Source organism: Rhinatrema bivittatum, chromosome 1 (genome assembly GCF_901001135.1).
Source record: "Rhinatrema bivittatum chromosome 1, aRhiBiv1.1, whole genome shotgun sequence".
In the NCBI taxonomy this organism is placed as follows: Eukaryota; Metazoa; Chordata; class Amphibia; order Gymnophiona; family Rhinatrematidae; genus Rhinatrema; species Rhinatrema bivittatum.
This window is the reverse complement of record NC_042615.1, coordinates 403,362,639-403,376,345: the sequence shown is the minus strand read 5'-3', so window position 1 is coordinate 403,376,345 and position 13,707 is coordinate 403,362,639. Positions and strand designations below refer to the sequence as shown.

At 42.8% G+C, this 13,707-nt stretch overlaps 1 protein-coding gene across 1 annotated transcript in view; it reads right to left on the bottom strand.

Annotated features, from left to right (window-relative positions):
• The window catches only part of RNF170 (ring finger protein 170), a 344,363-nt gene that overhangs the window by 163,234 nt on the left and 167,422 nt on the right, over window positions 1–13,707 (bottom strand). Inside the window, 2 exon segments of the mRNA XM_029602052.1 lie at window positions 2,764–2,784; window positions 2,787–2,868. Coding sequence (XP_029457912.1) covers window positions 2,764–2,784; window positions 2,787–2,868 — 103 coding nt within the window.

The following is a 13,707-nucleotide window of genomic DNA, read 5'->3' as shown; positions in this document are numbered from 1 at the left end:
CTTGCAGGCCAAAAGCACACACCAGAAGCAACAGTGGCTGCTGAAGCTTTGTCCTCATGGTCCTCTTTTTTAAGGCCCACAACCAGTCACACACATACAACCCCAATTAGATCCATAACCAGTCTCTCTTCCTTACACACACCAGCCACCTCCCTGACCAGTCTTCTCTCTCACACACCCCCAGTCACCTCCCTGACCAGTCTCTCTCACACCCCCACCAGTCACCTCCCTGACCAGTCTCTCTCTCACACAGACCCCCACCAGTCACCTCCCTGACCAGTCTCTCTCTCACACACCCCCACCAGTCACCTCCCTGACCAGTCTCTCTCTCACACACCCCCACCAGTCACCTCCCTGACCAGTCTCTCTCTCACACACCCCCACCAGTCACCTCCCTGACCAGTCTCTCACACACACACCCACCAGTCACCTCCCTGAGCAGTCTCTCTCACACACCGCCACCAGTCATCTCCCTGACCAGTCTTCTCTCTCACACACACAGCAGTCACCTCCCTGACCAGTCTCTCTCACACACACACCAGTCACCTCCCTGACCAGTCTCTCTCACACCTTCACCAGTCACCTCCCTGACCAATCTCTCTCTCACACACACACACACACGTCACCTCCCTGAGCAATCTCTCTCTCACACACACACACACACCAGTCACCTCCCTGAGCAGTCTCTCTCACACACACACCAGTCACCTCCCTGAGCAGTCTCTCTCAACACACACACACCAGTCATCTCCCTGACAGTCCTCTCTCTCACACACACACCAGTCACCTCCCTGAGCAGTCTCTCTCACACACACACACCAGTCACCTCCCTGACCAATCTCTCTCACACACACACCAGTCACCTCCCTGCCCAGTCTCTCTCACACACTGCCACCAGTCACCTCCCTGACCAGTCACTCTCTCTCACACCCCCACCAGCCACTTCCCTGACCAGTCTGTCTCTCCCACACACACCAATCACCTCCCTAACCAGTCTCTCTCTCACACAAATCCCCACCTGTCACCTCCCTGACCAGTCTGTTTCTTACACACACACACCAGTCACCTCCCTGACCAGTCCCTGTCTCTCATACACAGCAGTCATCTCCCTGACCAGTCCCTGTCTCTCACATACACCAGTCAACTCCCTGACCAGTCCTGTCTCTCTCACATATACACGCTTGGTGGGAGACAGAAGGAGCTTGAGTGTATATGTGTGAGACAAACATATATTTCCTCCATCTCTCTTACACACACACAGACACGCTTCTTCTGTATCTCTCACACATGATTCCTGCCTCACACACACACACTTTCTCTCTCTCGCCCCATCCCTGCACACACACAGGCACCCTCTCATAAACATTCACAGGCATCCTCTCACACATATGCACACACACACACTTACTCTTATATACACTCACCCTCTCATACACACACACACACACATATACTCTCTCATACACACAAGCACACACACACAGGCACCCTCTCATACACACACACATACACACACCCTCATATACACACACAGGGACTTATTCTCACAGGGCCAGTCTCTTGCTCTGTCATATACATTTTGGAGCTCTTCGGCTGCTGGCTGAACAGCAAGGGCTCTTCTGCCACTGGCTCTGGGAAATGCCGGCGACACCGCAGCGGCCTCCTCTTCTGCCGCCAGTTCCCAAGAAATGCTGGCAGCACACAGGGCTTTGTCTTCATCTGCCGCTGGCCTCTTCTTGTGCAGGACCTCGCTTTTGCTGGAGTAGGAACCCCGCCAGCATATCACTTCTCCATGCCGCTGCAGGACCTTCCTGCTAGCAGCAATGGCACTTCACCCCCCCTGTTGTCACCCCGGCCTGGACTGCCCCCCTCGCCCTCACTTAATTTATTATTTATTTTTAGATTTTTTATACCGGTGTTCCTATATGAAATAAAGATCACATCGGTTTACATTGAAACAGAACATGAAAATTCCAAAAGGCATTACACAGAACAAGGTTATGAAACTTGGAACAGGGTACATAAGTTCAAAATTTAACAATAACGTTGTAACATTGATGACCAAAAGATAAAGGAAAGAAAAGAAAAAGACCTTAAACAATTAAGTTGACAGGTCTTATTGATACTTAATACGCCACTGGAGGGAAGCACAACCAGAACAATGGGACAACCGGAAGCCGCGACACACCTGCTGGTGCTCAGCAACATACCAGTTGAGAATCGCTGCTTTAGAGCACTGACCATTATAGTAGCCACCCTCTGGTCCGACTCCATCCTGTTTATATCCTTTTGAAAACTTGGTCACCAGAATTGTACACATTTTGACTATTTTTCCAAGGTTTTTTCCATTGTATCTTCTCCCTCTGCCAGGCCTATTCTGTTGCATATTTTTATATCATCTACATACAGGCACATTTTCCCTTTGAACTGTTTCCTAATGTCACTGAAGAGGATTGGCCCTGGCACCGAGCCTGTAACTCACATAGAGCATAAACCCACTATAAGTATGTGCTCTATGGGCCAGTTCTGAACCTGTTATAAATATGTGATCAGGGAAAAGCCTTCCTTGCTTGAAATAACTTGCTCGAGTCATAGAGGTCAGACACAACATAAACATTTAGAAATGAATGCTCAATAACCTGAGGAAATTAAATATAAAATATTGAGAGATTAGTACATAGAATTTGCCTTCCTTTTTACCATTTTTCAGGTTATTCTCCTCCTCTGAAAACATAATCCAAGCCATGCATTTGCTTACCACAGAAAGATGGCCACAGTTTGTTCAACAGGATATGTAGCCTGTTGTAAACAGACTGGACAAGACATGTCGGTGTAAAATTGCTGTCGAAGTTCAGCAGCTGTTCCTTGCTGGGAAAAGAAGAAAGTATAGCATGTTCAAGGTGATTACAGTGATGAAGTGCTTCACTAAAGTTTTACAAACAAGGAAAAAAAATAACATTTTCCATGCAAAGAAGTGATCAACAGGTTTTGCAGAGGCGGAGGAAGGTAAGGAACAGAGCTAAGAAGAAGAAAAATACTGCAGATAAAAAGAAATAAAATACAGTGATGAGAAAAACACAAGTAGAAAGTATCAATGAGAAGGAATGAATGAACAAGAAACAGGATTTATACTGTGATGGAGCATTGTAGCTTGAAAAAAAATTTGTGCTAGGAAAATATGAAATCATCTGTAACACTCTCACATGTTATAACAATTTTATGTAAAATTATAATCCATGGAAAAGGACCCAAAAGGCAGGAAAAATTGTTAAGACCAACCCTGAGTTCCTCTTGAAAAAAAACACAGAATCCTTACTCATTACATTAAGCAGGCCCTACTACAGCAGTAAGACACAAAGTGCAAGCCAGCAATGTATGGTGGTCTGGTTCTTTTGTTTTTCAAAGCAGAAAGGCAATATATTAAGAGGAATAACTTAAATACAACACAAATTTGATTTACTCTATGCATTTGTCCATCTATAAAACATAAGAACATGCAATACTGGGTCAGACCAAGGGTCCATCAAGCCCAGCATCCTGTTTCCCAACAGTGGCCAATCCAGGCCATAAGAAACCTGGCAAGTACCCAAAAACTAAGTCTATTCCATGTTACCGTTGCTAGTAACAACTGTGGCTATTTTCTAAGTCAACTTAATTAATATTTATTATTTATTTATTTTTAATTTTTATATACCGAGGTTCTTATAGAGACTATAAATCACTCCGGTTTACATATAACGATAAACTGCCCAACAGAGATAAGGGGGCTTTACATAGAACAGTGGTACATATGGAACATTATAACTGGATGACAATTTAACATAATGATAATCAATAATATAGAATAGTTTTACTTGTAATTATAAAATTATGTAATATAAACTGTATAATTTAAATATTTAACTTGGGATATAGTGACATATTAACCATGCCAAATATAAATAATAAGATAAAATGAAATTTTGAACTTAGAATTGTAGTCCAGTTGCAGAGGAAAATATAAATAAGATTAATTTTTAGAACTCAAAGATTGTTGTCCAGTTGCAGAGCCTGAAGGTAGGACTTGGTATGGTGACCATAATTAGGGGATACTTCTTATTTGGAAGAGGATACTTCTTATTTGCAGAGGATTTGCAGAGGATTTGCAGAGGATTTGAAGAGGATACTTCTTATTTGCAGAGACCTGAAGGTAGGACTTGGTATGGTGACCATAATTAGGGGATACTTCTTATTTGGAAGACTTTCCGTCTTGGTAGGATTGTGAGTCTGGGAAGGCTTGTTGGAAAGAAGAGTCTTTAGCCTTTTTTTGAACTCTTGATGATTGGGTTCAAGTCTTAGATTTGGGGGGAGCATGTTTCCACTGGTGGGGGCCTGCTAAGGATAGCGCTCTTTTGCTCAGAGATGATTTTTACTGTTGGGCCTGCAGTGATCCTTTGTAAGCGCTTCTGATAGGTCTGGAAGATGTGTTGCGGTTGGAGTTGAAAGCTTAACGTGATGGGAGCTATTTTGTTTGTCGCTTTGTGGATGATTGTGAGTACCTTATAGAGTATCCTTTGTTTAATGGGAAGCCAATGTAGATTACTAAGGATTGGGGTGATGTGATCTTTTTTGTTAGTGCTTGTTAGAATTCTGGCAGCAGAATTCTGTACCATCTGTAATGGTTTGATCGTGTTGTTGGGTAGACCTAGTAGCAGGGAGTTGCAATAGTCGAGCTTTGATAATATTATGGATTGAAGTACTAGCCTGAAGTCGGAGAAATAAAGGAGGGGTTTAAGTTTTTTGAGGACTTGCAGTTTGTAAAAGCAGTCCTTCGTGGTATTGTTTACGAACTTTTTTAGGTTAAGATGATTGTCAAGCCATGCTCCAAGGTTTCTGACGTCCGGTGAGAACATGTTATTAGCGTTTGGTAGAGAGAAGCTAGAGGAGATTGTGAGAGGATCCTGAGAGACAATGAGCATTTCGGTTTTATTGGCATTCAATACTAGGTTGAGGCTTGAGAGTAATTCCTTAATGGGCTGTAGGCATTCGTTCCAGTAAGTGATGGTTTTTTGAAGGGATTCTGTAATCGGGAGAAGGATTTGAATGTCGTCTGCATAGAGGTAATGGGTAAGCTTGAGGTTTGAGAGTAGGTGACAGAGAGGGAGGAGGTAGATATTGAATAGGGTGGGAGAAAGTGAGGATCCTTGCGGGACTCCTTGCTCTGTAAGGATTGGATGCGATTCTTTGTTGTTTATCTTTACTTTGTAGAATCTGTTGCTTAGGAAGGAGTGAAACCATTTGAGAGCTGTGCCTTTGATCCCTATATTAGTTAGTTGGTCTATAAGTGTAGTATGTTTTACCGTATCAAACGCCACAGAAAGATCAAGTAGAACCAGCAGGTAAGATTGTTTTTCTCTCCAGGTTCACGAGGATGGTATCAGTGAGCGATAATAAGAGAGATTCGGTGTTTAGGTCGTTTTCGGAAGCCATATTGAGCTGAGGATAGAATGTTATGATCTTCCAGATATTCTGACAGTGCTTGTGTGACAATTTTTTTCCATCAGTTGGCGATGAGTGGTAAGTTTGCAATCGGTCGGAAGTTAGCTGGGTCTGATGGAGAAGCATTTGGTTTCTTCAGTAACGGTTTTCAGGATTGCCAATTTTAACTGGTTAGGAACTGAGCCTTGAGACAGGGATGTGTTGATAATTTCTGCTATTGGTTTTGAGATGGTGTTTGGTATGGGCAATGAGGAGATTTGTTGGTAATGGGTCTGATGGGTGTGAGGATGGTTTTAGTTTTTGAGTGTATTTTCGATCTCCAGTGAAGAAGTGAGCTCGAATGAGTCCAAGCTTGTGTTTTGTTGCGGCACTGTTGTTAGATGGTGTGTTAAGGTGGGGCTATTGGATGTAATTGAATGGGTAAGGTTAGTGATTTTTGTCTTGAAGTAGTTGGCTAGCTCGTTAGCTTTGTAATAGCAGGTAATGGACTTTGTAATAGCAGGTAATGGACTTCTCCAAGAACTTATCCAATCCTTTTTTCAACCCAGCTACACTAACTGCACTAACCACTCGGATTAGTTTTAAAATGTGCCACATGCTAACTTCATGGAGGGCCCCCTAGTCCTTTCTATTATCGAAAGTGTAAATAAACCGATTCACATCTACCCGTTCTAGACCTCTCATATATCCCCCCTCAGCCTTCTCTCTCAAGCTGAAAAGTCCTAACCTCTTTAGTCTTTCCTCATAGGGGAGCTGTTCCATTCTCCTTATCATTTTGGTCGCCCTTCTTCTGTACCTTCTCCATCGCAATTATATCTTTTTTGAGATGTGGCGACCAGAATTGTACACAGTATTCAAGGTGCGGTTTCACCATGGAGCGATACAGAGGCATTATGACATTTTCCATTTTATTCACCATTCCCTTTCTAATAATTCCCAACATTCTCTTTGGTTTTTTGACTGCCGCAGCACACTGAACCGACAATTTCAATGTGTTATCCACTATGACACCTAGATCTCTTTCTTGGGTTGTAGCACCTAATATGGAGCCTAACATTGTGTAACTATGGCATGGGTTATTTTTCCCTATATGCATCACCTTGCACTTATCCACATTAAATTTCATCTGCCATTTGGATGCCCAATTTTCCAGTCTCACAAGGTCTTCCTGCAATTTATCACAAACTGCTTATGATTTAACTACTCTGAACCATTTTGTGTCATCTGCAAATTTGATTATCTCACTCGTCATATTTCTTTCCAGATCATTTATAAATATATTGAAAAGTAAGGGTCCCAAATCAGATCCCTGAGGTACTCCACTGTCCACTCCCTTCCACTGAGAAAATTGTCCGTTTAATCCTACTCTCTGTTTCCTGTCTTTTAGCCAGTTTGCAATCCACGAAAGGACATCGCCACCTATCCCATGACTTTTTACTTTTCCTAGAAGCCTCTCATGAGGAACTTTGTCAAACGCCTTCTGAAAATCCAAGTATACTACATCTACCGGTTCACTTTTATCCACATGTTTATTAACTCCTTGAAAAAAGTGAAGCAGATTGGTGAGGCAAGACTTGCCCTGGGTAAATCCATGCTGACTTTGTTCCATTAAACCATGTCTTTCTATATGTTCTGTGATTTTGATGTTTAGAACACTTTCCACTATTTTTCCAGGCTAACCGGTCTGTAGTTTCCCGGATCGCCCCTGGAGCCCTTTTTAAATATTGGGGTTACTTTTGCTATCCTCCAGTCTTCAGGTACAATGGATGATTTTAATGATAGGTTACAAATTTTTACTAATGGGTCTGAAATTTCATTTTTTAGTTCCTTCAGAACTCTGGGGTGTAAACCATCCGGTCCAGATGATTTACTACTCTTCAGTTTGTCAATCAAGCCTACCACATCTTCTAGGTTCACCGTGATTTGATTCAGTCCATCTGAATCATTACCCATGAAAACCTTCTCCATTACGGGTACCTCCCCAACATCCTCTTCACTAAACGGTCCAACTGACTCCCTCACAGGTTTTCTGCTTCGGATATATTTTAAAAAGTTTTTACTGTGAATTTTTGCCTCTTCAGCCAACTTCTTTTCAAATTCTCTCTTAGCCTGCCTTATCAATGTCTTACATTTAACTTGCCAACGTTTATGCTTTATCCTATTTTCTTCTGTTGGATCCTTCTTCCAATTTTTGAATGAAAATCTTTTGGCTAAAATAGCTTCTTTCACCTCCCCTTTTAACCATGCCGGTAATCGTTTTGCCTTCTTTCCACCTTTCTTAATGTGTGGAATACATCTAGACTGTGCTTCTAGAATGGTATTTATTTTTTTAACAATGACCATGCCTCTTGGACATTTTTTTACTTTTGTAGCTGCTCCTTTCAGTTTTTTTCTAACAATTTTTCTCATTTTATCAAAGTTTCCCTTTTGAAAGTTTAGCACAAGAGCCTTGGATTTGCACACTGTTCCTCTTCCAGTCATTAAATCAAATTTGATCATATTATGATAACTATTGCCAAGCGGCCCCACCACCATTACCTCTCTCACCAAGTCCTGTACTCCACTGAGAATTAGATCTAAAATTTCTCCCTCTCTCGTTGGTTCCTGAACCAATTGCTCCATAAAGCTATCATTTATTCCATCCAGGAACGTTATCTCTCTAGAGTGTCCCAATGATACATTTACCCAGTCAATATTGGGGTAATTGAAGTCTCCCATTATTACTGCACTACCAATTTGGTTAGCTTCCCTAATTTCTCTTAGCATTTCACTGTCCGTCTCACCATCTTGACCAGGTGGACGGTAGTATACCCCTATCACTATAGTCTTCCCAGACATACAAGGGATTTCTACCCATAAAGATTCAATTTTGTATTTAGTCTCATGCAGGATGTTTATCCTGTTGGACTCTATGCCATCCCACACATAAAGCGCCACACCTCCTCCCGGGTTCTCCTCTCTGTCATTGCGATATAATTTGTACCCCGTTATAGCACTGTCCCATTGGTTATCCTCTTTCCACCATGTCTCTGAGATGCCAATTAAGTCTATGTCATCATTCACTGCTATACATTCTAATTCTCCCATCTTACTTCTTAGACTTCTGGCATTAGCATACAAACATTTCAAAGTTTGTTTTTTGTTTGTATTATCATTCTGCTTTTTAATTGATAGGGATAAGTTAGAATTTTTTAGCTCAGGTGAGTTTTTAGTTACAGGTACTTGGACTATTTTTCAAATTATTGGTACCTCACTGTCGGGATGCCCTAATTCTTATGCATCATTAGTATCCTTTGAAGATATCTCTCTCCGAACCATGCGCTGCTGAGCGACTGTCGGTTTTCCCCTTTGTTCTAGTTTAAAAGCTGCTCTATCTCCTTTTTAAAGGTTAGCGCCAGCAGTCTGGTTCCACCCTGGTTAAGGTGGAGCCCATCCCTTCGGAAGAGACTCCCCCTCCCCAAAAGGTTCCCCAGTTCCTAACAAAACTGAATCCCTCTTCCTTGCACCATCGTCTCATCCACTGATTGAGACTCCAGAGTTCTGCCTGCCTCTGGTGACCTGTGCGTGGAACAGGGAGCATTTCAGAGAATGCTACCCTGGAGGTTCTGGATTTAAGCTTTCTACCTAAGAGCCTAAATTTGGCTACCAGAACCTCCCTCCCACATTTTCCTATGTTGTTGGTGCCCACATGTACCACGACAGCTGGCTCCTCCCCAGCACTGTCTAAAATCCTATCTAGGTCATGCGTGAGGTCCGCCACCTTCGCACCAGGTAGGCATGTTACCAGGCGATCCTCACACCCACCAGCCACCCAGCTACCTATATTCCTAATAACTGAATCACCAACTATGATGGCCGACCTAACCCTTCCCTCCTGGGCAGTAGGCCTTGGGGAGATATCCTCAGTGCGAAAGGACAATGCATCACTTGGAGAGCAGGTCCTTGGCTACAGGATCCTTTCCTGCTGCACCTGGTTGGTGCTCTCCCATCATGAGACCTTCTTCCTCCAAGGCAGCACCAGGGCTGCCAGTCTGAAGTTGGGACTTGACTACTATGTCCCTGAAGGTCTCATCTATATACCTCTCTGTCTGCCTCAGCTCCTCCACGTCTGCCACTCTAGCCTCCAGAGATCGGACTCATTCTCTGAGAGCCAGGAGCTCTTTGCATCGCATGCACATGTACAACTTCTCACCGGTGGGTAAAAAATCATACATGTGACACTCTATGCAAAAGACTGGGAAGCCCCCCTCTTGCTGCTGGACTGTTGCCATCATCTCAATTTTTTTTTTTGATTGACAATTTTTATTGGTCTTCACATGTAAAATATACAAACAGTGAGACACTAGACAACCAACAAGTTATCAATGCAATATTAAACCCCCTCCCAGCCCCCCCCCCCCGACTGAGAGTACTGCAATCAAGAATATATAAACTGGAGTACATATAATACAGTCTTATTCTTAGACCACTGTAGCGAGCAGGTTATACATTAACAAGTCGTCTCTCATATAAAATACATGCACATAGACTCTATGACAGTTGATTCCTCCATGTCAGATAAGGATCCCATATTCTATAATATTTAGGCAAAGTATGATTTTTAATCGCAGTTAGCTTATAAAGATAGCAGTTATGGTCAAGTTGGGCTACCACTGCTTCCCTAGTAGGGAGGTCTGGTCGCTTCCAAAACAGAGCTAGCTCACACCTTGCTGCAAGGATGATTTGGTGTGTGAGTTTCCATTGATAGTGAGGGACTGGTGGAGACACATTCAGTAAAACATGCTCAGGAGATAGGGGAACCTCTAAGCCTAGAATACCTGCAACCAATTTTTGGGTGTCTTCCCAAAACATGTTCACCTTTCGATAAGTCCACCACATATGGAAGTAAGTGCCAGTCCCCCGACACTTTTTCCAACAATCGGCACTAAACGTTGGTACAATCTTCTGTATCCTAACAGGCGTCAAGTACCATCGCATTAATACTTTATACCCATTTGCTGTTAATGTGGCCGAAATCGAGCTGCGTTTTGTGTTTGAAAGATTAATTCCCAGGTCTCTGGTGAGATATGTTTGCCCAAGTCACGTTCCCAAGCCTTCTCATACGGGGCCGGGAGCCTCACAGCATTACCCAGAAAGCCATAAAGATTAGAAATAATGCCAGACTGATGGTCTGCTTTATTACACCAATGTTCCAGTATTGTTTTCTTCTTCCGAAGCTCAACCCCCACATTCTCTGACAGTAGAAAATGTCGGAGTTGCAAATACAATAATATATCTTGCTCACGTAACTGCCACTTCTCCCGAAGCTCTGGACGGGTGAGAAATCCCTGATAGCCCCAGACATGCTCAAATTGAGCAATTCCCCTACTGAGCAATGAGTGTTAGTGTGAAAGTGCTTGTCCCGCTGCAAATTTTATATTATAGTTAAGGGCGGTACTATAGAAATAACGGCGAGTGCCAACAAAATGCACCCTCCATTTCTCCCATGTATTTAAAGTCTTCTTTGTGGTAGGGGCAATTTCACCATCTCTCAGCCAGGTGTCCCTAGGCTGCCAAAGCATGGCCCGCAATGGCATACGCCCCACTATATCCTGTTCAAGATTTACCCAAAGCGGCTGGTCGTACATTTTATGCCAGATAATTATGGCCCTTAACTGAGCGACCGCCCAATACCACAATACCACCTACCCTACTAGTAAGTTGAAACATTACTGCCCTTCGAATCCGAGGTGGCTTCTGCTTCCAAATATAGTTAAAAACATGTCTTTGCCAACACTTCAGCATGTTAGTGGGGATAGATATAGGAAGTGACTGGAATAGATATAAAAGCCGTGGTAAGAGATTCATTTTTACTGCAGCTATCCACCCCAACCATGAGAGGGAGAGCCAAACCAAATGTCCAATTCCTTAGAGAGTGTTTGCCAGAGCGGTTTATAGTTCTGTTCCAGGAGGTCCCCATAATTCTTGCCAATATGTATACCCAAGTATTTAAAGTGATGTGCCGCCCACTTAAAGGGAAGTTTGGACTGCAAATGCGCCCTCTGTTCATCTCCTAAAGTTAAATTGAGCACTTCAGATTTTTCGAGGTTTAATCTGAAACCGGAGACTTTACTAAAGTCTTGCAGCACTGCAATTGTCCCCGGGAGTGAAAGATCTGGTTTAGTGAGGGTAAATAGGACATCATCCGCAAACATAGATATTTTGTGCTCTGACAATCCCAAGTGAACCCCATGAATATCACCTGAGGCACGTATATGATGAGCTAAGGGTTCTAAAAAAAGGGCAAAAAGAAGTGGCAAAGGGGGACACCCCTGCCGTGTACCTCGCTGGATGGGCAGAGGTTCCGAGTATATACCATTAACCTTTACCCTCGCTTGGGGTTGGGCATATAAATTGTGCAACCATGCCAAAAAAGTGTCACCAAAGTTCATTTTCCTCAAGACACTGAAAAGATATGGCCAGTGGACTATATCAAAGGCCTTCTCAGCATCTATAGACAATAATACTGCTGGGGTCCCCTGCCTCTGTACCGACCAGATGAGGTTCACTACCTTCCTGACATTGTCTGACATCATGCGGCCCGGTATGAACCCTGTCTGGTCCAGATGTACTAGTTTGGTCATGACCCTCTTTAGTCTATTTGCAAGGATCTTAGCAAAAATCTTTAGGTCAATATTGATCAAGGAGATAGGTCTGTATGATCCACGGCTGTGCCAGATGACGCCGGCTCGCAGGAACGTACCCCCCCCCCCTCCCGTGCGTGGCGATGTCGGCCCATGCCGCCCTTAAGCACAGGAGAGCCCAGAGGCCATCGGCCAGCGCCGTTGCGCTGGGGGGATCCTGCCCGTCTTCGGCCCACGGCCCCAGGTAAGCCGTGGGCCCTAAGTATGCCCTGCGAGCCCACCAATTCTTTGCTTCGGTGTTTACTGAACAGGATGTTGGGGAAATACCCATGGCGAAACGTTTATGTTGATGATTCAGAAAAACAAACAAATTATGATGAAGCTGGAAGATATAATAAACGCGGAGGCGGCATAGCCTTAATCATTGAAAAATTTTTTAAATGTAAACTGATTCCAACGACACCCCCCCAAACCACGAAATTGCACTATTTGATACAGAACACACACAAATATGCATTATATACTGCCCACCCAGCCTGCTTGACCTAAACCTATCCCCTTTAATAGAATATTTAACCATTAACCTAAACACATCAAAACCTACCATCATAATGGGTGGTTTTAACCTTCACATGGATGTGGTTCCACTATCAAATACATGCCAGACACTAAACGATACAATGGAAGCACTGGGGTTCACACTAATCACAGACAAACCCACACACAAAGCTGGACACTCCCTCGACCTGACATACATTAATCATAATTTCACTGAACACCTAAATACCAGCTATAATCAAATTCCATGGTCGGATCACTTCTTAATCCAATCCGCCATCAAATTCATAAAACCAAAAGAAATACAGAAAAATGATCCCTTAGAATTTAAATATCGACCCCCTTTAACCATGACATTCTAAAAAATAAATTAGAAGAAACTTTAATAAACCTCAATCACCTAAACTGTATAGACGCAACAAATGAGTGGATAACGAAAACAAGTAAATTGGCAGACGAAATTAACCCCACTAGAACAATACAAATCAATGAACCAAAACAGAAAAACTCTTGGTTTAATGAAAAATTAAAGGAATTTAACCAAATTTAGGAAACAACTAGCCTATTATAAAAAAACAATTCTTGAAGCAAAAAAACAATTCTTTAATTCAAAAATTGAAAAATTTTCAAACAACCCACGAACACTATTCAACATAGTTAAAAATCTGACTAAGGATAAAGCAGATATGCCCCAAGCCCCACAAGAGAACAAATGCAACTACCTAGCACACTATTTCTCAGACAAAATCACAAACCTTAAAGCAAAGATTCCGTTCCTAACAAAACAGGAAATCAAGATGCAAAAAAGAGATGTGACATAATTCTCCACATTCGACGAGGTATCCCAGTCTGAAGTTGAATGCTGATAAAAAAACTGAATCCCGCACCACATAAAACTGACACCATTCCCACCACAGATATAAAAAACTAGCTGATATAACCTCATACACACTAACCAAAATAATTAACCTATCACTCAGTGAAGGAGTTATGCCAGACTCACTCAAAAATGCAATAATACAACCAATTCTGAAAAAGAAAAACAGTG